The sequence below is a fragment of the Pseudonaja textilis genome, chromosome 2 (genome assembly GCF_049901715.1).
Source record: "Pseudonaja textilis isolate UNSWEBS1 chromosome 2, rPseTex1.2, whole genome shotgun sequence".
NCBI lineage: Eukaryota > Metazoa > Chordata > Lepidosauria > Squamata > Elapidae > Pseudonaja > Pseudonaja textilis.
In genome coordinates, this window is record NC_141991.1 from 73,219,614 (window position 1) to 73,247,192 (window position 27,579).

Below are 27,579 nucleotides of genomic sequence, written 5' to 3' on the forward strand. Positions count from 1 at the left end.
ACTGTCTTCAGGGCACTCTGTCCTATTTATATTTGAAAATATCAAGCTGCTGATGCCATATATGAGCTTTTGCCAGGATCACAGAAAGAGGAAGGAGCTCCACTTAGCCAAGTCTTATGGTTAGCATAGATTGTGTCAAAGAGATGTGTAATTTGTGGGTTCCCTTTTCCTTTACCAGGATCACTATTGCTTTTCACGGGAAAAAGTTTAGGTGTCAATTGACACACAAAGGAAGATGTTCATGGGACACAAAATGTTACAGCGGAAGCCAGAAGATTCTACTATTTGGGTTCCATTGCCAAAATCTCAAGATTCCCACTTTCAAAGGTAAACATTGAAGTAGACATTGATAAAGGCTGAATAGTCAAGTGTTTCTGTAAGAGTCACACCTTTTTATATAATGGAAGTGCAGAAGTAGAAACTATGAAAATTGTCAAATTTCTTTTGTCCTTGCAGTTTTTAATCTTACAACAAAAATAATAGCAACCATGGAAAAAACCAAAAGGGCTAAACTGTTCCAATGAGAGCAGAAAAAAATGTCATTATACAGTGATATCTGTTTCTTTGAGGGAGGGGTTTGCCCTTTGTCTTGAATAAGGTTATGGTGTATCTGCTCCTCAAGAAGCCATTGCTGGATCCAAATAATCCTGGATAATTTCCATCCAGTCTCCGACCTTCCTTTTTTTTTTAGAGAAAGTTGTTGAGGAGGTATTTGGGCTTTGATCGTGGAAGTGAATGGATTACCTGGATCCATTTCAGTCAGGTTTCAGGCTAGATCGCAATTCAGACATAGCATTGGTTGCATTTGTTGATGACCTGTGCCAAGTCAGGATGGGGGTAATGTGTCTATCCTTGTGTTCCCTGATCTCTTAGCAGTTTTTGATACCATCAATCATGTTATCCTTCTTGACTGGCTCCAAGGATTGGGGGCGGGAACTATTTTATAGAGAGTCTCCTTTCTTAGTGGCCAGTTTCATTCAATATTAACAGGGAGAGGATTTGAGTCTCCCTGTTAATATTATTGTTAAATCCACAGCCTCTCACTTGTGGGATGCCAGTTTCCCAGAATTGTTGAAAGACAGGCAACCTTTAAATTGTGTAGCTAAATAAGTATCAATTTGAAGTTGATGCATAATTACTTTTGCTGCTGCAACAAAGGCCACTGCAAGGAAGTTTCCCTGATATAAATTCCAACTTTATCAAGAGTTAGAGACACCACCAATCTTCATAGAGAAAATCTACCAGGCTAGTGCTTCATCCAATTAATCTTCTTCTATCTTTTTCTCAAGACAGATAAACTAGATTGCAATAATTAATTTGTCTCCTGATTGCAAAGTAGGGTCATCTGGATCTATACAATTCAAATACAGTTAGAATGTGTGAGAAATGTGTTAGAGCTGTGAGATGCTCTTTAGTACATCCATGTATTTTCTCCAAAATGAATACTAACATTGATTGCTGTACTGACTGTTAAGTAGCAAAAGAAAGTAAGAGATCCTTATGTTTCTTGGCCATCATCTAGTGGTTATTCAGATTTGTGGAGTGGAGATGCAGCCAGTGAGTTGTTGAAGAGCTGGAATTTAATACAGATTTAAGAATGTGGTGCTGCAGAATTTCTTCAGTAACAACCATTAACAAAGCAAAATTTGACATATAAGAATGTTCTTCCTTTGACAGGCCATCTGACCTGCAATGACTCTGGGCAGCTTACAATTACAAAAACAAAAAATTACAAATGATCAAGAAAGTTCATGAATGAAAACAATATACAACTGAACACACATTCCACACACACCCTCCAGTCAACCTTAATTCTGCTCCAGAAAAGAGTCTTTAATAGAAGCCTGAAGGTCATTAAGGTGGGAACCATTTATGAAACAGAAGAACATGTAAAAATGTGGACATTATTTACAATTTTGTGTGTGTGTTTCAAAATTTGTTTCATGTTCTTTATCTATATTTTATATTAATTTTGGGAAAGGAGATAATTTCCAAGAAATAATACAAATTTTAATAAATATAGGTTTCATTACTAACATCTTAGAAATTATGTAATCCTGGGGGAGAATTTGACTTGAACATTGACCAAACCCCAAGGTTCTATCTTATACCTTGTCAACCCCTTCATAAATGGTTTAGATAAGGGGATAGAAAGGGAACTCATCCAATTTGCTAACAATACCAAGCTGGGGAAAATAGCCAACACTTTAGAAGATAGGCTTGACAAACTTGAACACTGGCCCTATCCAACAAAATGCAATTCAGTGGTAAGAAAAAATATGTCACTTAGGCAAGAACAACCAAATGAATAGAACTGGTTCAACAGCAGTAACTGTAAGAGAAGTCTAGGAGATCTAGTGGACAACTACTTGAATATGAATGAGCAGTGTGCTGCAGCTACCAAAAAGGATAACGCAATCCTAGTCTGAGTCAACAGAAGAATAGTATCAAGATCATGTGAAGTATTAGTACTCCAGTATATAGTAGTAGTGTAAGACCATACTTGAAACATTATGTCCAGTTCTGGGCACCATGATAGAAAGCAGATCTTAAGATTCTAGAATGAGTGCAGAGAAGAGCAACAAGGATGATTAGGGGTCTAGAGGCTAAAACATATGAATGAATGGTGGAAGGAACCGGATATGTCCAGTCTAGTGAAAAGAAGGACTAGGGGTGATATCAGGGGTGGGATCCTACAGGGTTAACTACCGATTCAGTGATTTATGAGGTTCGATTATTTATGATGTGCTTCCCTGCACGCTGCGTGCTGCGTACGTGCCTGTAAATCGTCATCAGCATGCTGCGTGCAGAGAAGCAGCCTTTGAAAAAGCACTTTTTTCCTGCTTTTTCAACCGCAGCTGTGCCTCGTTCAGCAGCTGAAGTTGAAAAAGGAGGAAATAAAGATCAGGTAAGAGGCCGGGTAGGTGGGCAGGTAGGCAAAAACATCATCAGACATAGAACCGGTTCTATGTCTGCTGCTCTTCAGAGCTACTGGTTCTACAGAGGTGGACAGAACTGGTAGAAACACACCCCGGGTGATATGATAACAGTTGTCCAATGTTTAAGGGCTGTCCCAGAGAGAAACGGTCAAGTATTATCCGAAGTACTTGAGGAAAGGACCAGAAACAATGGATAGAAACTTATCAAGGATAGATATAATCTAAAACTAAGAGGACATTTTCAGACAGGGAGAGGAATTAATCAATGGTAGGGCTTGCCTCCAGAAGACGTGCATGCTCCATCACTGGAGGTTTCAAGAAAAGATTGGACAGACATTTATCCAGAATAGTATAAGATTCCCTGCTTAAACAGGGGATTGGACTAGAAGTTCCCCAGGGTCCCTTCTGTTATTCTGTATTCTGTAAATTGATTGAAGATGGTGAGATTATAAAGACTGAAATTGTCTTTATATTCTACAAGAATTTGGGCTAAGAAATCATTGGTCCAGAATTAACCAAAGGAAATTTCATGATTCTCAACGTACTTGAATGTAATTTCTCCAAACCTAGTTCAGTTCCTTAATTACTGAACTAGGTTGGCTCTTTACAGAAGACAAATTATACAGTAGTCCTCAATTTACCACAACTGAGCCCAGAATTTCTGTCGCTAAATGAGAAATTTGTTAAGTAGGTTTTGCCCCATTTTACATATTTTCTTGCCACATTTGTGAAGTGAATCACTGGAGTTGTTAAATTAGTAACACAGTTGCTAAATGAATCTGGCTTCCCCATTGACTTTGCTTGTCAGAAGGTCTCACTGCATAAGGAATTCACTTATTCTTACAGCTAGAAGATCTCATGTGATAGGAATCCATGTATGAGAATACCTGACAAAATATTCTTTCACTTGAGCCTGCTAATTTAAGTAAGAACCCAGATATAGATACCCACAAACTCCCTAACTTCAAAGACAGTCTCCTGTAATCTTTGCTTTCTAATTAACTCTTATTCTTTATCCATTAAACTAGACCCCTGATAATAGGTCTGGAGCTCAATTCTCTCTCTTTTTCCCCTCCCTGCCTCCCTCTCTCTAATATATGTATATTTTGAAAAGTTCATTGCTGACACCCAACTATCTAAAGATAACTCAAGAACACTTGTTTTGTCTTTTTTCAACCTTACTATAATTCTGAAAGGTAAATGACCCCCTTGATCAGCCCAGATAAATCCACTAATGAGACAAGAGGCAAGGAGTTCAAAATGGAGATCAAGGGGAGGCTAATGTCTCCATGCAAGTAAAGCTATTGTTACCTTTGTTAATGTGTAACTCTAATAATGCTCAATTTAGCTATCAATAGATAAAGAAGCTGCTTTAATATGCTCACATACCATAAAAGAATCACCTCTGAGTATATAGACGGAGTAGAAAAATTGAAACCCATTCAGGCTCCCTTATCCCTAGCAATTCACCCTAGAGAAATGATTTTAGTCAAGATCAAGGGTACTGACTGCATTCTTTAGTGATTCTGGGATCAGAACAGCTCAGTTAATTACAAATTGATTGTAACCAGGTCTCTGGGTAAAGGGGTAGATCAAGAGGTAAAATAAGCCTGTGCTTTGTGAAGCTTTTTCTCAATATGTTTCATTTGAAAGATGCTGGAGATCTGTATCTAAAATTCAAAATTCTTAATGAAGTTCCATTTTTTCTATACAGGTAGTCCTCGACTTAAGACCACAGTTGAGCCCAACATTTATGTTGCCAAGTGAGAAATTTGTTTAAGTGAGTTTTGTCCCATTTTACAACTTTTCCTGCGACATTTGTTAAGCGAATCATTGCATTTATTCAGTTAGTAACATGGAATATTATGAGATATGAAATAAACTCTATCAATAGTTGGAACTGAGAGGAGAGACCCAGAATAAAAAAACAACCAGGATTTATAGAATGGAGATTTGAAGTTATGTATGTAATCACAAGAGAATATAATTGGATAAGACAAAAGTTAAAAATCTATATAGATGAGATTATGTTGTCTTTATAAATGTATATACTGGATAGACCAATTGTATAAAGATAAAGGTAACAATGTACATATGGTACCTATCGTATATTTTAGTATGCAAGGCAAAGATGATGCCAGGGCAGTTACACTGTGTCCAGTGTTTTAATGTGTAATTAATAAAATTTATTTTTTAAAAAAATAAGTTAGTAAAACAGTTAAGTGAATCTGGCTTCCCCATTGACTTTGCTTGCCAGATGTTCGCAAAAGATTACCACATGACTCTGGGATACTATAACTGTCATAAATACTAACCAGCTGCCAAGCATCCAAATGTAAATCACATGACCAGGGGAATGCTGCAATGATCATAAGTGTGAAAAAGGGTCATGTCACGTTTTTCAGTGCCACCGTAACTTTGGATAGTCACTAAAGGAACTGTTGTAAGTTGAGGACTACCCGTATACATATCATTAGGCATTGAGGTTTTTCTCATGATGATAATAGGAAGATTTTATGTTCCCAAATAATGCTATAAAATAAATAAAATGAAAAATTGAGGTACTTTCAAGCTACAAATCAGACATAAAGTGGGACAAGGTTTTCCTACTCAATCATAATATTAAATTATCTCAGTTCCTGAATGGAACTTGAAAATCCAAAGAAAAGGATTAGCTGTGCTAATTCAAATACCTTTGTTTAGTGAAAAGCCTTATTAATTCTTTAAATTCATTTATGGTTGCATGATTTCCTTTTGCAAACACTTTTAGATCCCTGCCCAGTCTCAAACAAATGTAACATATTAAATAAAAAAGTTTTTGACCCATTTCTTTGAATCCCAAAACTAGTCAGATACAGAATTACTGGTACATATTAGGGAAAAGTTAGAAATATCCTGAAGCTCTTATCATGACGTCATTGCTCATAGTTAATTATTTAAAGCATCCCTTAGCTAGAAATGTCTGAATCTTTCAATGTATATCCAACAGAAAGCAAATACTCTGCCAATGAAATATAACAATCTGTATGAATATTTCACAGAAATTTTAGTTGTACGTATACTCCAATTACCATCTAGGTATACATATTCACATCTATATTACAGTAACATGGGATGCAATACTAAAACCCATGCATATAGTATTGATGGGCAGTGGTTTTTCCGAAGCATTTCTTTTGCAGCATAAAATAATTGTGAAACCTAAATTCATTATAAAGAACTCTCTGGTTGAATATATCTCTTGGTGATTACCTGGACCTAACCATATAGCCCAGGGTCTGCAACCTGCGACTCTGGAGCCACATGCAGCTCCCTGTCAGCTGATCTCACCACTGGCTGGTCCCCTCCACTCCTCTCCCCGTCACTCCTCTCCTGGCCTGTGAAGGTAAGGGTGATGGCAGGGGATGGAGATTCACCCCATATTCCAGAGCAGCGTGGGAGTGAGTGACATTGAGTTGGCCACACCCACCCAGTCACACTGGTTGTTAAGTTATTGGCTCCTGGTGTTTTCTTTTCTGTGGGAAACAGTCCAAGTGGCTCTTTAAGTGTTTAAGGTCGCTGACCCCTAACATAGCCTTCTTGGTAGCAATGCAGAAGTTGCTTGTCATTGCCTTCTTCCCAACCTGCTCTAGATTTTTTTGATGTTTTGCCATCAAAACTTATTAACCGTCTTTGGCTTTTCAAGATCAGCCAAAGCCAGTTAGCTGCTGCCACCTACTATATGGCATAAATTCAAATGAAACAAACAAAACGTTAAAAAGTTATGATGTATATATAATTACTTATCAAGCATGCCTAAATTTATATTAAAGTAACCAAAATATTTTACAATCCCCAAGGCATGTCACAACTTTTGGAAATTGAAAGTTGATTATGTGACATGTCCTAAATTGGCACAAGTTCATTATATAGCATAATGTCCCCAAAGGACAAAGAAAAGCATCTCAAAAGTGGCAAATAACTAATTATTTTAAAATATTTTTTTCATCAAAAAATGCAATCTCTGGTACTAAAGATGGACTGTCACCTTTCTGTGAAGTGGTATAGAGAAAATCCTACAAAATCCCATAATCTGAATTTGAACAAAAAGTTGTAAACAAATTCATGTTTCTCATAGATCTTTGAAATAGGATCCATTAAACATGGAAGGGTTACTTTCTGCATAGATAAATTACACTGTCAGAGAAAATACATAATTACCATATTTTTCACACTATAAGATGCACCTGACCATAAGACACATCTAGGTTTAGAGGAGGAAAACAAGAAAAAAAATATTCTGAACCACAGAGAGGTATCCTCTCATGTGCCAGCTTTGTCTATTGACTACTACACTGTGGAAAAGAGACAGAAGAGGCATGTTCAGCACTGTAAAAGGACCCCACTGCCACAGCCTAGCTGCTATTCAGCAAAGGACCAGCACCTGTCCACCACTGGGGACCCCTGAGGTAATACACTTCATGGTCTGTGATGCAATATTCACTCCATAAGATGCAAAGATATTTCCACCCACTTTTGGCGGAAGGGGAAAGTGTGTCTTATTGTTGTGGTTAGCCGGCAGCAGGTGCGGACTGCTGAGGAGAGCGAGGACTCAGATGAGGGGCCAGGAACATTAGGGTATGGACTGCTGCATTCAGAGATTATGGGAGCTGGCAGCAGTGATGAGGAGGTTCACGAGGAGCCTGTGCCAAGTGCACGTGTGCAGGATTGCTCATAGGAAAGAGCAGTTACAACAGCATGGGCGACTTGGGAGTAAGACTGCAATGTAATGGCCCCTCCTTCAAGAAGATAAAAGTCAGTTGTGAAAGGAATATACTTTGCAAAAGGCAAAGACATTTTGAAACTCCAGCCTCGTGGACATTCCAGTATCCTGAGTTTGTATTTGAAAATTCTTGTATTACAAATTATTTCTTGTCTGTTATCTTTTGGCAAGTCCTGCACGGTTTGGCAAGGCTTGTGCTTATCACAGCTAATTATTTTGAAAAAGTATTAGAAGGTTTCTGTTCCTTTTGGATTGTGTTTGATTTGTTGGAAAAGGACGTGGAGCACTTTTGCTCCACTTATGGAGCAAAAAATACGGTACATTATTTTCTTCTTAGTGATACTTATTACAAAAAAGGATATGAATAAAATGAATTTCTTTGTATACTAGAAAGAAAGAATAATTACTCTACTAAGTTCGATATGTGATTCGGTGGAATGGCTACTTTGCACTGAAATGACCTTTGCTGGGAACATATGACATGTGTTTCAGCTTAGAAGAAATTCTTCCACTTGTGACAACAGTACAGAACCACTATACTTTCAGCTGTGAAATCTAAAACTCTAGTAATGCTGCCTAGCATATATAGCTCAATCTATATGCTGCTGCAAAAGAACTAGGCCAAAAGGCCTAGACAATCTCAACATTTTTTTAGTTTTGCTTATCCAGAGGTAGAAAATGAAGTGCAGGATCAAATATTCTCAAACTATGATTTGTTTGATTCCTGATGATCTATGAACTTAGAAGGAATAGTCACTAGCTACACAGGCATTGTTTTTTTGTCAATGATAAAGGATTCTTTCGGTCAGAATCAAATTATCTATGTAAAGTGTCCCTGCTATACAGGCTCTAAATTATTTTAACATTGCTAATGTATTCTATTCTTTTACTTTAAAAACTATAACTTTTTAAGAGTTCCATCCCTTTAAGTGAAAAATTAATTTTATATGAGCTTCAATTTATACAACAAAAGGAAACATTTATTAAATATTCTAAGTCCCCCAATAATTTTCAAATGGTCTGTTAAAAAAGATTAAATTATTGATGTAGGTAACTAAACACTAAGGATGAAGAGTTTTATTTGAGAACAATATATATTTTATAAGACAAAAGTAAAAATATTTTTGAAATATTATGTATTAGAAGTGTTACTAACAAACTATAGTATATAGTAGAAACTTCTGAAAACCCTAACTTTAGGTTCAACTAACATGGAACATAAAAAATCCATTTTCCAAAATATTTCAGATAATTGGAAAGGGATGCTCAATATACTCTTAGTAATTAGATCATGGATGAAATAGGAGTGGAAAATGATCCTTGCATTATGGATTTTTCCCGATCAAAACATGCCTCTTCAAAATTGTTGTCCATTTTGTTTCGTTTACATTTTTGCCTAATGGCGAGAAAGGAGTCATGGGAAAGATTTAGCTCCCTCCACCATTCTCAGATTGTGAACCCACAACATTAAGATTAAAATATAAGTGAAAAACATCTCCTGCATTCCTAAATGTTTCTTATATTACTTCATTACAGTTTTCCTTTCTCCATCTAAAGCAAGGCTGTCAGACTCACAGCCTGCAGGCTGGATACATCAAGCGCTGGCCAGGCCCACCCCATTTTAGTGAAGGAGGAAAAAGTTGTGATACATCACATGACGATGTTTCATTAGGAGTTTGACACCCCTGATCGAAAGCAAGAGTGGGAAAACTGGGCTTTGTGATCACTTTGTTTTTACTACAACCTCCAGTTCTATTCAGTGAGAATCAGGTGTGAAAGAGGTAAGAATTAGGTGTAAAAGAACTGTGCAATCTGAATAAGTCTGAACCCCTCCTGGAAGCTGGAATCTTTGTTCCGTGTATCCAAACCCCCAGAAAAGATTAAGAGTCTTTTCATGTCTTTAGATTTAGACTAGTAGATTTACATTTTATTATTTACTTATTTATTTAAATTTATTGACTGCCCAATTCCAGTGTCTCTGGGCAGCCTGTTATAATTTATGTAAATGTATTGACCACCCCAAATATCTCATCTGGGCCTTTCAATCTAGTTAAATCAGTAATCATTCTACAGTTATGATTCGTCAGTTTAATATGAAATTAATTCCCAAATATTTTACCATAAACCCAGACCTAATTATGAGCCAACTACATGGACTTTTCACACTTAGAAAAGAAATGAATTGCAAGCTTTAACCTTGCTGGTATATTTTTTTCCAAGCTGATGAAGAACAAAAATAAAATTAAAATAAAATGAGGTCAGAACTAAATCTGGAAAGATCTCACACACTGAGTTTGGTCCATAACTTTATTTCCATTTAAAAAAAAACCCATATTGTTATTCTTATCAATGAGTTCAGACATGCGAATGAACTTCTCTAACTGTATTAGTTCACTTAAGGAGAGGTTAGAAACCAAGGAGAGATTTTTGTCTGATAAGAGCTTTGTTGATTGCAGTGGAGAGTGTAATGCTTATCCTTCAGTAACACTGCCTTTTAAATCAACAGGACTTAAATTTAATGTTGGTGACACTGTATGTGTCCACTTTCATAAAAGTAGGAGCAGTGATCTGATCTAAAGGAAAAAGTAAAGGTAAGGTTTTCCCTTCACAGTTGTGTCCAACTATATGGGGAAGTGCCCATCGCCATTTCTTAGCCAAGGGAGCCAGCGTTGTGTAAAGATTTTTCCATGGCCATATGGCCAGTATGACTATATGCCGAGATGCATGGAATGCTGTTACCTTCCCACTAAATCTACCTACTATTTACCTACCCATATCTGCATGTTTTTCAACTGCTAGGTAAACAGGAGCTGGGGCAAGTAAAGAATGCACACCCTGTTGTGCGGCACCTGGGTCTTGAACCCAGGTTGTCAGTTTTCAAGCTCAGTGTCTTTCACCCCTGAGCCATCACATCCTCAGACCTAATATGCAGTACTGCATTCAAATACTTTGCTCTACTTTTACCTAGGGTGCATGGTTTATACCCTATAATTCTCTGTATAATCTTCTTTGTCAACTCAGAAGAAAATCATATATTTGAACTCATTGGGTCTTTGTGCTAAAAACAGAATACAGGATTGCAGCCTTAATAATTTTCTCAAACTTAAAATTCACTATTATTACCAACCATAGCCAATTTTAATCTTTTAAACTTACATTTCAATTTGCTTTCCTTTTCTCTGTTTTTTTTCTGCTCTTTCATTATTTATGTTTTTCACCTATGTGTTCCTGTTATAAAATAACAATAAAAATGAGAAAAAATAGTGGCATTAGTTAATTTTAGATTGCTGCAGGAAACAGTGTGCATTAGGTTGCCACCCTGCTTTTTTAGGTCAAATGTTGCTGTAGGTTTAAACAATATTAACCACTCTGCCATATTTATTACAGTATTTCCAATGGAGTTACAAAATTATTTTTTATAGAAGCTTTTTTAGATATGCATGAAATATGATATAGAAATGAATTAAAATAAAAGCATCTGCAATGTATAGATTTATGGGGCATATTACAATTAAAATAGAACAATAAATTGAAGAATCACTTAAATCACTTTTGAAAAAATAATTATGAGAATATTACAGTGCAAATCTTTTTAAGACAAATGTATCCACTCACACACATATTTCAAACTGAAGGAATGTTGTATTTTTTGTATCATTATGGAAAGGAAACTTTAAAATATTTTAAAAGGCTACTGGTTACTCAAAACATCTCAAGTCATCTCAGTAGCATGCTGTGGTTAATAATTCAAGAAAGAGTTCTTTGTGTACGTGCATAGTTGTGTGTATATCTAGAATGCTTCTGTATCTCTATATACATTGCAATCAGGGCTTTGATGGTATATGTTCCATACTGAAAAATTGAAAAAATCCAGAATTAATGAATTAATGTAAGAATGAAATAGAAGGTCAACCGTTCAGTTGAGCTAGAGTTCATTAACTTATAGGGTGCCCTAAACCAATCGTATAAAACTAAAACATGTTTATATGTTGGATTTGAATATATTTGCGTTTTTATTCTTAGCAGAATTGATATTAACCAAGCAAATATTTCTAAGGGTTTTCATTTCAATTGTAATCAATTATTTTGTGCGGTATTAAAATGCAGGTTGCTCACGGCATTCATATATCCTTTCATTACCTTTACCGCCACCTCCATCAACAGAGTTAACAAGAACCAAACTATAATATTATCTATGATAAAATAGAGCACTGTTGTGAGATAATTACCCCAACTAAAGCATAGAAATTACACTACAGTGTTGATACCACAATTGAAAGAAAGGAAAAGTTCAAAGCTCAAACATAAAAACATGTACTGGTTATTTATAAATATTGAGAGCAATAAGATCATAAAATTGGTGAATGTTTGCAATTTAAAATTGCAAGATTTCCACAAGTATTTTGTGAATATTCACAGTACAGATTAAGAGCCAGAATGTAAATCTGCACAAAAGGCTTTTGCCTTTCCTTACCACTATTTCATTACCCCTTTTTAATCCAAAAACATTAATATAATCACAATCTAGGAAAGTTAATTATATTTCCTACTTTATATTTTAAGCCACCCAGTTATATTTTAAACCACCTACAGTTGCTATATTAGTGAGATGGGCAGCACAGATAAGAGAGGGGGGAGGGGAGAGACGAGGGAGGGGAGAGAGAGAGAGAGAGAGAGAGAGAGAGAGAGAGAGGCTGGAATATGTTTTATTCCCTAACTATAGTCGCTTAAAAATAAGAACTTTACTGTGTTTTGAATTGCTGGTTTTCTTTCTAGTAAGTCATATATATTTTATTAGTTACTATGAGGGAGAAGTTGCTGAAAAAAGTTATCTGCATTTTGAAGTCTTTGTAAAGCATGCTGCCTTAACTTGAAAGATTGTAAATGAGTACCACAATGAAGAGTGAAGTAGTTTTTGATAGCATTTTTATAGTAATGGTGCAAATTATAAACCTAACCATGAATTGTATTTGGAACCAAAGTTTAAAGCAGAGATAACACAAAAGTTGACTAGATGTAATTGAACAATCTGGCTAAGACTGATAGTTGAGTTCAATGACATTTGGGAGAGCTACACTTCACAGTTCACACACACCATAAACTAATTCAATAAAAGTGTGGAATGCTAACTTTTTTTCTGCATTGCTGCTTATAGCGTCTCCAGCAAATGACAATGATAGCAAAATTACGATAGAAAAATTACAATCTCATAATTTTGGTGACATTATTTTGCCATTATCATAGTTTGCCATCATGGACTGGGAATTGCAAAGAGAGAGAGGTTTATTTCCTCTTTCTGAATTTCTGTAATTTCACCTGACTTCATGTCTCTGGCGTTTCTATCCTTTAGAAAACTGGCATTACAAAAATGTAGCACAGATTCAGTGTGGGATTCAAATAATTTAACAACCAGTTCTCTACCCTAATGATTTCTTCCAACCAGTTTACCAAACTGCTCAGAAACTTAACAACTGGTTCTCCCGAAGTGGTGCGAACTGGCTGAATCCCACCACTGTAGATTTAATAAAATACTTCCACATATTGCTCTTTGCTTCACATGACAAGCAGTCTGGACTTGGATGGGATAATTTCAGCAGAGAAAATAGTAGGAAAAGGGGCTTCAGCATCATAGTACAAAAATGAATATCCAGTCTATGATGGGTGTTTATTTTCTATGATCTACCATATCACCTAATGCAGGGGTCTTCAAACTTGACACTTTAACACTTGAGGACTTCAACTCCCAAAATTCCTCTTCTCGTCATGTTAGCTCAGGAATTCTGGGAGTTGAAGTCCACAAGTCTTAAACTTGCCAAGTTTGAAGACCCTTGACTTAATGCAACCATAAGGTGAAATGTTCCTTTTCAACAAAGGATTTTTACTGACTTTATTTTTAAAACAAGTTATGTGACAGATGCTGCTTAATGTGCTCTAAAAGTTTTAATTAAATGCTATTAATTGGTATCAACTCTTAGTGACCACATCTTTTTATCCATCACAATGGAGGAAACTGGGCCATTCAAGTGTTCTAACAGTGCACTCATCACCACTGTAACGGAGGCCGTCCACCTTGCTGCTAGCTGCCCTCTTCGTTCCTTCCACCTTTCCCAAAAAATGACGTCTTGGCTTAACATATCCAAAGTAGGATAATTTAAGTCTCGTCATATGTGTCATGAGAATTATGGTCTGATATGTTTGACAATCCATTTGTTTGTTTTCTTGGAGGTCTACGGTATTCTTAGATGCCTTCTCCAATATCTCTAAAAGTAACTGCAGGTACAATTAATTTGATAATAGTATCCCTCTTTGTATTTCTACCCAAAGTTAAGCAGCTGTGGGGATTTCCTGTTTCTGTGTCTTAGACTTAAAACTTTGAAGAAATGCCTGAGTTCAGACTGCTTTTCAGCAATACAGAATTCTGCTGGTATAGAATCCCTCTGTTTCCATGGAAGATTGTCAGTCTAACAAGATCTAGAGCAGACTAGAAAAATAACCAATGCTGTGTAAGTGAGGACTACTCTAATTGTAACAGCTATAGTGCAAAATCATGCAAGTATGAATATGCTTGCCTGCTACCTCACTTATGTGATCTAGAAATGGTCTTACCCGGAACATTCTTTAGTTTCTTGGCTCAAGTTCAAGTATCTCCCCTTATTTAACTGTTGCCTTGATGGCAACCTTTTCTCCTTTCCTTTAAAGTCCATTCCCTATGCTTTCTACAAGTTCCACCTACAGAAAATCCTCATTTAATGAACACTTCTTCAGCAACCATTCTAAATAACAACGATGAATGAGGAAATTTGAACCATTCCTCATAGCTCTTGCTGTCACTGCTTCCGCATGGACATGTGATTGCAACTTGGACACTATCACAATTATGGTAGTTGCAGTCATGTGATGGCAATTTGCCACCTTCACTGCCATCTCCCAAAAGTGAAGTCAATGGAGAAGGTAGCAGGAAGTCGCAAATTGCAACTACGTGACATCAGCCTAGCATCCATACTTCCTGGATTCTGGGGTGCTGAAACAATAAATCAGGTCCTTGTTTTCCCTCTAGCTACTTTATTGGGGCTACCCTTGAAGACAACTTGGAAGTTGCAACATAGAATGTTGCTTGTTGAAGAGTGCTAACCAGTTCAATAGCAATTTTCCAAGCAGGATGCTGATAATTACCAATAAAGCTTTATTTAACTTGGCTCTTTGTTAACTCCTTTAAGTAGAATCTTCCTGACTTACCAAATCTAGCTGGGAGAAGATTTTTTTGGATACCCATCCTGTGGAAAATCTGTGAACCTGCATCCTACAAAAAGACCTTCTCAGTGGCAGTCTCCTCTCTGTGATACAATATGACCTCTGAAGTCAGGTTGGTCCCCACCTTGCTATCTTTTCAAAAACTTTTCCAAGCGGGTAAGATTTTTCAGTGTGATATATTACACAAACTTTAAAATGGAAGTTTAAAATTTAAAATTACTTAACATCCTACCTGTAACACTGATGCATAATCTACATGATGCATAATCTATATATATTTGTTGTATTATTCCAGATATTCAGGCTAGATTAAACCAATGGCTCTTGAGCTAGTAGCCTGTATTTTACATATTTACGTTTACCAGTAACTTTAACTGATTTCAAACCCTAACCTAAATGCAAATAAATTGTACTACAACAAATTACAATAAATTGTATTAAATTTGATACAATTATTAAAGGATGTATCTTTTAATATTATCTGGCTATCTAAATAATACTAAAAAGTAATTCCTTAAAGGTCCTCCCTCCTGGTTAAAAATACAATACCAACCCATTATTTTTCTAGTATCTAACATGTTATTTTTCCATAACATTACTAGGTTATTTATACTTGGGGCTGAGAAAAAATTATATTATGATTTACTATTTACATAATTAGGATGTTCATATTTGTAGGACAAATGATAATTTCTTACTATAGTAGCAGCAAGAAAACAACTATTGACCCATTTAGGCTGATAATGTGGTTGCAGCAATTCATAATTTTCATTTATCTTTTATCTTGTGTCCTTAAGATTTTTATTTAAAAAGTTGTAATAAATTGTCCCTTTGATTATATACCTGTACCAGTCATTCATGTAAATGACAAGCTTTATCTGTATTGTATGAACTGAAATCATGGTAATTTTTATCAATATTTTCAAATATTTTTAGCTTAGCTGGGTTTACTTGAGTAATGCAGCATCTGCAAGAAAACAATTAAGCTCAAATTACACTACTTCAAATTAGAATTAACATTTTCAGTCACTGACATAGACGTATATATAACTTACATAATATGAACTTCCCACATATTTAAAGACATCTTCTCTTCAAGCTATTATTCCCTAATTACAAGACAATTCCACCCTTTTTTTTCAAAGTACAAAATACATGTAGTCCTTGACTTGTAACTATTTGTTTAATGATGTGTTTAAAATGGTGTTTATTTATTGTGTATTGAAATAAATTTCATATACATTTTTAAAAATCAAATGTAGCAATTTTATAATAAAAGATATTTTTAGAACTTTAAAAAAATTCACAAAGTTATCTTAGGAGCTGCTAGATGTGTTTAAAATGATATTTATTTATTGTGTATTGAAATAAATTTCATGTGTAATTATTATGTACTAAATGCTCTATATATTAAAAGATTTTCTTCTTTAGTTTGTTTTGTAATATGGTATATTACTTTACAGGGTGTTTAAGAAATAAAATGATCAGTCGCATTAAAGAAAATCAATTTCCTTGGTTGTAATCTAGAAGATAGAAAACAAAACTCAAGATATGTTTTATAATCAAATTAGATTTAATTTAGTTAGAGGTAATTCAGTCAGTTTTTCTATTATGTTTTTATTTTATGGAAAATCTGAAATAGTTTTTTCTTTGTTACCATTACAAAATAAAGCAAACCCTCCAAATCATTTGACCTAGTTTTGATAAATTTAAGATGGTATCAAGCCTTTGATTTAAAATCCTTTCCAGGTTAAAAAAAAAAAAGACTCTGAAGTTAACCATTCAGATAACAAAAGTGTGAGCCTCCCATTAATTATTAGTCTTGCAGGCTCTTAGTAAACAATCAAACAAGTTGAAAGAGCAATGCCCAAAATGTGTTACCATGGATTAATATATCCAGTCTGAACTTGGATAATTAAAACATATAAAGATGTGAAAGATTTTATGTAATGATTCCATTACATAAATTAATAGATTCTGCATTTTTGTTGTATTAGACATGTGATCATCCGCATGTTAAATGCTACAAAAGAGGTAACCACTTCCATGCAGTTTCCTTATCAACCCTCATTGAAACAGCCTGTAAATTTGGGGATTCCCAGAACAACACAGCAGCATTGAAGAGGGAAGGTAAGATCTCTTCCACAAGGTCCTTTCAACGTGTAACACTGCATGTCAACCAGAGCCTGTAAGATGAAGAAAGTATCCTACCCAGATCACTAATGATTCAACACCTATTTTGATTCACACTAACTTGCAATATGATCACAGACCACTAAGAAGGTTGAAGACAGTAAATTATCCTGGGGTTGTTTTATCACCACTTCTAGAGTATCAGGGAGCAAATAACAGGGAAGCAATCATTTTGGCTGTGGAGGTATTTTGGCTGTGCAAGGCAGTCACTATATACTTTATGAAAGTAGATACATTTTTGTGACAGACGAATACTTACAAAAAAAACCCAACAAACCTCCTGGCCTCCACTCCAGGCTGCAACGGAGAATATACAATATATTTTCCAGAATGTAAACTTCATTGAGCTGAAGGGGCAGCTACTTCTGAAGACAGGTATTCTGCTGAAGTCCTCTTGCCTTCAGTGGGAAATGACATGTCTAAACTTCATTCTCTGAAACCAAGGGAACTTGAAAATTTAGACTTTTGGGGCTCATTTACAACACCAGCCATCTGCCCAGCGAAACCTTCCAGCGCAGTTCACAATTACATGTTTCAAGTGTCCTTTTTTCGATCCCGCTCCAACTGAAGTCGTCACTGCCATCATCATTTATTAAATGTATATGGCGCCTCACTCCCAAGGGATGATGGGTTTAGAGTACTGCACGCTTAGGCTTACATTTTCAGGATGGTGCGTTATTTCATCTTGTCCTTGTTTCTCTTCACAAACCAACCTCACCCGAATACATATAAGCAATGCTTGCCCAGGGTCCGCAGTATTGTCTGGGACACTATCATCCTCTTCAATACCTGTTTTCCTTGCTACCTTCTGGGAGAACAGGAGAACATCCAGATTCAGTATCTGAAGCAGAACATCCAGATTCAGTCAATTTTGTTCCATATAGTATCAACCTTTGTGAGATATATATTTGTTTTCTTAAGTTTTTGCGGGTATCTATATGTATGGTATTCAGCTTTGTTCGGGTATTTTCCCACGTCATTATAGTTGTGGGAAAATACCCTAACAAAGCTGAATACCATACATACATACATACATACACACACACACACACATATAACTATCCATCTTGAATATATAATACTACACACACTCACATATATACACTTGCTATATGCATATTACATACACACACACACACCTGCTCTGTTTGTGTTTGTGTGTGTGTGTGTGTGTGTGTGTGTGTGTGTGAACAAAATTTCATTTTAATGTGTGCCAGTGTGCCCACAGTAAAAATAAAGGTTATCTATTCTCTATTCTGCCCAGGCCAGGAAGCCCGAAAGCGCGAGGACGATAGTGGCCTCGTATGGGCGGCCCAGCCTGGAGCTCTGCAGGTAAATGGAAGAGCCCCCACTTCAAAGGCCGCTTAGCCGCCCATCCTCAAAGCTGAGAACAAGGAGGCTCGCTGGGCGCCCCGCCGCAACGCACCCTCTCTGCCTATCAGCATAACAAAGCAGCACGCTTGCAAATTTGCCCCGAGTTTGACTGAGGCGTTCGCAGGGCCTTTTCAAGAAGCAGGTCGCCGGCCTGCCGCCTTTGAACTGGGCACCGGTTGCGGGGTCTTTTGTCACCCCAGAATGTTCATTTGCGTTCGCCTGGAGAGAGACTTCCACTTTCCCACCGCGTCACCCTGGGGTTCCCCTTAAAACTCCTTTCTCGCCCCGAGTTCAAAAGTTCAGCGCGGCCGCAAAATTAGAGGCTGGTTTTCGGCGCTGGAAAGATCCCACGATCCTGAGAAATAAGTTGGGGAAGAGAAGGAGACGAAAGGAGGGGGGAGGGGAAGCAACGAGGCTCACCGGGCTTGGCGGGAAAGTAGCTTCGCGCCTCTTTTTGCTCAGAGACCCGAGGAACGTGTCGCCTAAATGCAAGGGCGCTCATTTACAACCAGTCGGTTTGGCCATTTTAAAATCTCGGATCCCGTTTGAAAAAAACATAAAAAGATGCAATGAACAGCAAGTCGGTTCTACGACATTGAGAACTAATTTTAGTTTACTATGCATTGGTCAGCAAACTCTAACATTTACTGCAGTGGCATTGAGAGAAGCAAACTGTTTTGAATGCAGGCTTGTCTTAAAGACAATGATAAATAAAACGACACACACAAAAATTTTCTCCTTGCAGTTATAAATCCCAGCTTTATAACTCAAATTTACAAAAAAAAGAAAAACAAAAAGCAAGCTAAAAGCTATGTGAGGTATCTATTAGCATGCATATAGATATCTTAGCAAAGAATCCTATTTTATATACATGGAGTGATTTTTTAAAAACCAAGGTAGGAAATAAGTTCATATGAGAAAGAAAACCCTTTAAAATTTCCACCTCTTTATTAAAAAAAATAACTGAGCTGAGATCAATGAAGCTTGTTCTCACAAATAAGGGTCATTAAATCACACACACACACACACACACTTGCTGTTACCTCTGTCCCATAAAAACTTAAGGTGCCATACATTCATTAGATGAACCTATTTACTGTGCCATTAACTTTCACTTCTTAAGGGGTGTGGGAATCGTACTGATAAGCAACTTATATATTCACCAAAAATGGTCAACACTTTCTTATACGGTAGTACAGGAACATCACTATCTCATACACATTTTAACTGAAACAAAGATGTCATTATTCTATATTCACAATAGTTTTTTTTAGTTTAGAGAGCAACCACCAGTTATAAAGTGAAATGTGGGAATATAACCATCTGAGAAGGCTAGAGAAAGTAAGAATGTAACTAATAGGCAGTAAGTGTTGAGCAGATGCTTAGGCATGAGCAAACACAAAAGAACTTTTCCACAGAAATGTTAATCAGAGAACAGAAGTTACTACGTTTTCAAATACTGAATTCTACCTGAATTTTTAATAACGGAAGAATTGGTAGATTATTTATTTTCATATTGTATACCTTTTTACTTGTTATTGTTGTACAGGAATCCACTTCATACTGAATGATGGGTGGGGGGATTTTTGAGAAAATTAACATTTGCCCAAAGGGTGTCCTTGAGTTTGCTAAACGTTTCAGAGACTGTACAGAAAGAGGAATAATCTACCAATAGAATAATACTGCTGAACACTAATGTTAAAGAATAAAGCTAGTATTGACACATATATCAATATACACCTTATCCAAGATATGGTAGTATCTCCATCATACTGAAAGGGGTGCAACAAACAAAACTGCAAGAATGAAATTCATTGAAAACAGTAGAATTTGATAACAGTAGCCATACAGAATAAAAACATCAAGTGTGCAGTGCCATCAAACATGGAAACCTATGAGAGATAGCTGTACTTTGATAAACACAAAAATGAAGCATACAGTTATGTTGTCAGATGTTCCCATGCCTTAACAAAAAGATAACTTATTTTTATTGTAATCTCTTCCTGGCTGATTTGCTAAATCACACCTACATGCAGACAATTCCCAAAACTTTCTTTACCAGAGCCTTCACAATCAATATTTGATATTTTCCCTGTGTCAATTATCATTCTCGGTAGAGAAGGTTTCAGTAAACTAGACTGAGAAAAAATGCAGTTTACTGCAGCTTTACTTGAGAGAAAAATTAACTTGTGACTCAGTGTCAGAATCTGGGTGACGTGTTTGACAATGATACTGGGAAAGACTTAAGTAAAAGGTAGTTCTTGGAAAGTTCTAGTCATTCCTTTCAATGTAGATTAGGCAAATATACAGATACATACATACACAAACAGAAGACCATGTACCTATTAGATTTATTTTTGTATATTACTCTTCATCCTACTTCCTTGAAATTCCCCTTTGAATGTAGTTCTGAACAATTGTGAAAACTTACATTATATACTGACTATAAGGTTAATTTGTTCCAAATTCTATCTTGATGTGATCATCAACTGGGGAGGCCTAGCCAATCATAATATGGGAAGATATCTGGTCCATTGTTGCTCAGTCAAGCTGATTAGAATAGGACTATCTATTCCTAAGGATGAGCCAGCATTCTGGCCAGCAACCAGCTTTCCTGTGGTTCCTATCAATTTAGCCATGGACTGAACCAGGAACTCTTTGCTTGAGAAACAGAAGACCCTTTCCAAGTCATTAATTCAGCAATCGAAGAATATCCATGTATAACTCCAGGAGTAACATGTGACAAATTGTTTATAACTAGCAAACATTGCACAAGTGGAATTTCCTTCTGTGTAAGGAAGCCACCTCCGAACCTCCTGGACCTGTAGCCAATTCCTGCAAGTATCCCTCCCTTTTCGTGTTAAAATGTAGTTTGACCACAAATTCTTGTGTCTACAAGTTGATGGGGAAAGATAATGAAGAGTAAACGTTATAAAGTGGCCAGCTCAACCCTGCAGAAACGCGAAGGAAAAAGTCGTCGAACCGTAGAGACTGCTCGTTCTACCAGCCTGAAAAAGACCCCTTTCCCGGAGCCAGAGACGGAGGAGAGAAAGAGAGACAAATCCTTACCACTGTTGCTGCTAGTGGGAACGTGGCGCCTCATCCACTCATAAGGCGTGCGCCTTTGCGCGTTTGGGGAGAGCTGGGGGACTGGGGCGCTCATGGGCGGAGGCAGCAGTCCAGAGCCGGGTGGCGGAATTGGATTGAAATCCGAGGGGCTGTATCCTAGCTGCCCCGGGCTGGCGACAGAAGGGGGTCCTGCGCCGTAGGTGTGCCAGTCCTCTTTAGTAGGCGGGTACGGAGGGCCCCAGGTCCCCGCGGGCTGCCCCTGGTGAGGATCGCTGTTAATTCCGGGCATGTGGTGGTAGCTGGCAAAATCCGAGTACTGAGGGGGCACGGGCACATAATTTGGGGGGCTGAGGTTCAGGCCCGGGTGCCTGACCGGGTTGGGGTACATGTTGGTGTCCTTATCCAACAGATAACCCACATACATCATCCCCAAGTAGCTCAGCGTGCATAATGTGCCCGGCGCCTCAGCAGCGTCTTCCGTGGCTTGCCTTTGCAGAGAACTCCCAGCCTCTTCCTGATTAACAGTTCACCTGAACTACTTGCTCAGGTTTTTTTTTTCCCTTCCCTTCCCAACTTTGCAAAGGCACCTCCCTGAGGAAAAGCCTTTTTTTTATTATTGGGCCAACCTCTCGGAGCATTTGCATTGAAAGGCAGGGTTGCATTTCAAAGTCCCGGAATCAAAGTGGAAGCCACTGAGGCGAATTCAAATGGCACTAAGCAGATAGAAGGGACGGGGGTGGGGGCTGAAGGTCCTTATAAGGACTGTGCTTAGAGGGCAAGGAAAACCTGAGAAATTTCCCAGAGGTTACAAAGAATTCCAGGTACAAAAGGATTCATTAGGGAAATGACCCAGGGAGAAAAAAATGTCAGTTGATGTTTCAATTTTCCCAGATTCCAGACAGGCATCAAGACAGTTACAGGAGACCCCTCTGCTAACAATTTCAACAATCTGATTTTAAAAATTCAACAACTGATTTTGAAAGAGGGAGGGCCCCTTAATTTGGTCATTATATTCTCTTGCATTAGCATTTCAAGGTCATTTTGCCTGCAAAACTAATATTTAAGCCCTCTTGCTTGATATGCCCAATGGGGTACATGTTAAGGTGGGTTAGAGGTGGCCTATTTATTTCATTTCCACAATGCTTTAACCTGGTGCCCAAAATTTGTCTCAAAACAATTTCTTCCAGCACAACCAGCCAATATCTGTATTAGAAGTTAGCAGCTGGATGTCTCCGGACTGCAACACCTTGAGGAATAACGTCAGCCTTGATCAAGCACCCCAGAAAGATTGGGCAAAATATGTGGAACTTCCTAAATCTAAATATTAACACAAATAATCACAATCTATTTATCCTAAGAATATCTTTTTTATACTTCTTTATTTAAAGAGTGTGAAAGCCATAAACCATTTTTCCACTTTGAGCAAAACTAGAGCCTTTTTTTAATCAGTGGATTTTGACTCAAGCAAGTCTGAAATAATTGATTTGTAATGTTTTAATTGAAGAAAAGTTTTGTTTTGCTTTGCAAAAGAATAAAAAGCCATATAACACAGGGAAATGGATATTAGCCTGGTATTCTACACATACCTCCCCCACAAAAAATCCCTTGAATATACTTCAGTGTGTATTAAGAAAGGTTTTATGCCAAAAAAAGAGAGGTTAAGTTATAAAAATCCCAGACCTTGACTGGGATCGATAGAGGGAATTTTCTCAACTGAAGTTTCAGAAGCTGAGAAAAATTCACTTGTAAAGAAAATGAAGTTTCTTTCATACCAAACTGGGAGTGATTTCATTTATACTGTTTGACAAAAACCCTAACAACGGATATCGATAGAAAAGGATGCCTGGCCGGACTGTTTTTCCTGCCCCAGCTTCAGAATCTGAAGGTGCCTCCAGTTATGTGCTTAGTTAATTTAGGAGATCCAGCCTGGAATAGCTAATTAAAACATAGAAATACAACATCAAATAAAACTTTGCATCACTTTATTTTTAATGTTTTAAATTATTAAAAGCTGCCCTAGAAATGAGAAATATAGATCCATCTTGGCGGAAGGCCCACGAAATGTGATGCTAGGTGCATGGTCCAAGTAATTGCATTTATAGGTGCACGATAATCCTTAAAAGAGAGCCTGAGTGAGTGATATACATCAGGACTGGAAGGATCCCTTCGCCCCCAAGCCTACGAAATTCATGGGGCTTGCGCGCGTATACGGTGCGAAGGTAGGGGTGCTAGATCTTGAGGCACCTGTTGTTGCTGTTGTTTTTAAAAAGCCGGTCCAGGAAGAAGTGGGGTTCCCAGGACTCACTTTTTTCCCCGCAGCCTACAGCCAAACGCGGCCAGCCCTCCCTTTTATCCTTTTGATGCCAGCTCACACCTCTCCGTTGTGCAAAGCGGGTGGCCCTAGGGCGAGGGAAAAAACCCTTTTCCGCAAGAAGGGGAATTCTGACAATCTGCAGCTTGCAGGTTAAATGAAGAAAAGAAAGGGGGGAAAAACCCCAAGCGGAAAGTGGCAAAACTTTCACTCCAGCTGTTGCAACCTTACACTGCGAATAATAAGCAGGAAGAAGTTAGCACTACTTCGGACTAGGTTAGCGCTGTTTCTACTGACTCTCTTCGAAAACCATGCGGCTTATACAGACAGAACCTAATAGGTTACCAGGCAGAGAACCGTGCGTCTGTGGTCGAACGACATTTCCAAGCGTTTGTCCAACCTGTAGTTGCTCTTATCATATCGAGAACCCAATCCACAAGGTTCTGCGCGCTGCCTCTTTAAAGAAACCTCAAGCCACGATTTGTCGTATCCCTCAATCCACGGAATGATTAATCAACGGACCTCGGTTCTTCCCGTCCCGTTCCCCTCCACCCCGAGAACATTATTCATTTGAAGGCTACTGCTTTAGAAGGCTACGGCAGGATGACAGAACTCATGGTTAACGACAGAGCATGGTTAACGATGCCAAGGAATACGTCTGACAGTGTACCATTTGCAGTGTACTATGCCACCACCTCTATCCCATTTAGCCATATTCTGGGAAAGATACTCTGGGAATGTTTCAGGGTTGTACCTTCAATTACATGTCTCCAGATTTTAAAACTCTCTTTCCATTAAAAGTGTGTGTGTGGGGGGGAGGTGTCCTGTGCTTAGAAAGAAATAGGGATAGAATTAAACAGGGAAAGGAATAATCATTGTGGTAGCAAGTTACAATGTGAGGCATAAAAGTAATTTTAATAACACTTTTCATTCAATGACCTGGGCTCCTTTGAGAGAGAGAGAGACAAATAGTTCTCTTTTGGAACAAGCAAATGTTGCAAGAAAACATCAAGAGAATGACCACAATGTTTCAACTGCTAAATTTTGGAAAATAATACTCTTATAAATTTCATTATCAGAAAGGAAATGAAAACAAACCCCAAATATTCATGTATTTCTAAATGAAAATTTAAAAAATATTTTAATTACTAGACGCTGGTTGTTGATTGTTTTTTTTAAAAAAAACACTTTTATCTCGTATAGTAGAATATTATTTATTAAAGTAAGCAAGATATTAAAGGTTTATAGCTGTTATTATTTGATGCAACTCTACTACAGCTAAACATACATTATCAAATTTATAGGCCACCTGATACCATTGTGATTTTGGGCACCATACAATATTAAACAATTTATTGTTAAACAGAGTAAAACAAAACTAAAATTCAGAGAATATTAATGCAGTCTTAACAAATCAATTTTCAGACAATGTATTCAAAATAAAGGGAACTATGAATGTTTACATGGAATTTTTTAAAATATGACATTTAAATTAGTATGTTTATTATGCCATCATTTAGAATCTCCACGTGCAGATATGATATTGGGAAGAATGCTCTGATTTAAGTAGCAATGAGGACCTGTATATTAGCAGATGGAAAACAAGCAATGCAAGAAATATTTTGAACAGAATGTCTTTGCTGTGAATCTGAGCTCCTTTATTATCTAGGAATTCAAAATGTATCACAAATATGCTGACCATTTTGGTGAATTTTGATAAGGAAATGCTTAATCCTTCTCCTTTTTCTTTGCTACTATATAACATTGAATTTAAAAACCAAAAGCAAGACTCACATTTTCCTACTAATACTTTGGGTAGAAAGTCATTGATAACATTAAGAGGAAATCATTCATAACTGAGAGACCCAATACAATGCAGCACCAAAAACCTCCAGCAGTAAATCATAAAACATTACAGTAACAGATCACAAAATACAGCAATGGAACCTGAAATCTGTATCTTGTAGCATGTGAAACAGGTAGTGCTCAACTTACAACCTCAACTGAGCCCAAAATTTGCCTTGCTAAGTTAATTGAATTTTTTTGCCTCATTTTACAACCTTTTTGCCAGAGAGTTGTTAAGTGAATCACTGCAGCTGTTAAATGAATAATACTTTTGTTAAGCAAATCTGGCTTTCCTCCGTAGCCTTTGCTTGTGAGAAGCCAGCTGGGAAGGTTATCCATGGTGATGACATAACTCTGGAACATCACAACTGTGATAAACATGTGCCGGTTGCCAAGGGCCTGAATTTTGATCATATGGTCATGGGGATACTGCAAAGTTGTAAGTGTAAAACATGTTGTAAATTGCTTTTTTCAAAGCAGTTATAACTTCAGTCCCTAAACAAATGGTTATAAGTCAAGAACTACCTGTATCAGAAATAGCTTATAACAAAAAAGTTCTCAGAGATAAAGAAGATCAGACGCTGAATTAGAAAAGCTGGCAAAATCTAATAAATTCTCTCTAATAACATATAATTTCCCATTTTTGTGTGTCATTTATTATTTTGACGGGTTAACAAGGACAAGAGATTATGAAGCTTCTAATAACTTAGTTTAAAATCATACAGTTTTACAGTCCTCTTTTCCTTAATAACCTTCCACATCTTCCCAAATATCTCTGTAAGTCGGGACCTCCCCTGAATAATCTTAGATGTTATACAGCAGATGCCATATTGAAGAAGAGAAGAGAATACTCAGATTTGATTTTAAACACTAATTTCCATTATGGGAGTATATACAACAAGCAAGGAAAAGCACATTTAAAATGTCAGCTTGGTGTACTGCAGTCATCAGCCACAACAAAAGGAAATTCACCGCTGTTAAGTTGGGAATCATATTAATTCATAAGAGGCATATACGGAATTCAGTGTAATATGTAGTCTTGGCTTTTAGTTTTAATTAGCTTTAGAAATATTGTTACAATTATTGGTCGAAGACTGGTGTAAAATTGTAACAGTTCCTTAAGACAATCAAATAGGATTTGCTACAGTGCCTAGCAATTCTAGTAATATTCAATAGTTGAATATTACTAGAATTACTAGTTCCCCACTCCTGCAATAATTAAAAAAAACAGCACAGAAGTATTAATTCACTTGAAATACACATTCACCTTGATTCTTTCACAACAATATCGCTTTGCAATATACTTAAGATCAACTATCTAAACACGAGAAATCAGAATATAGATATAAAAACTGGTAAGCTTCTAGGACTAGCAAAGACATAGCATTTGCTTAGATTAAAAAGGATCTGTGTTAGAAGGTTATGATTAGGGCCCAATTTTTTTTTTACAATCTCTATTAAAAGGTCTTCTGTTTTTGTTATTGATTGTAATAGTTGTACTGAGATTACAGCCAATATGTTTGATATTAAAATACAATAGTTAACTTGCATCCAATCAATAAGCATTTCACCAATCAATGAAATCACAGCATTCTACCCCATGGCTGGTTGTATTGGGAACAAAATACAATCAGAGCCATGTTCAAGTTGTCATTACAAATCGCATGGCTATCCTAACTTAACATTGCCCCTATCTTCCCGCTTAACTACTCCATGCATAACATCCACAATGCTTAATACCCACAATTTACTTACTGTCTTACAGTCCTACTATTATTTACATCATCAATAAATCCTATTAAACAGATATAAAATATCAGCTTGTGATTAATAAT

General features: G+C 37.0%; 1 protein-coding gene across 1 annotated transcript in view; it reads right to left on the bottom strand.

Annotated features, from left to right (window-relative positions):
* CDX1 (caudal type homeobox 1) overlaps window positions 1–22,015 on the bottom strand; it is a 34,254-nt gene extending 12,239 nt beyond the window's left edge. The window contains exon 1 of the mRNA XM_026696136.2: window positions 21,589–22,015. Coding sequence (XP_026551921.2) covers window positions 21,589–22,015 — 427 coding nt within the window. The remainder of the gene's footprint in view (window positions 1–21,588) is intronic.
* Window positions 22,016–27,579: the final 5,564 nt, after the last annotated feature.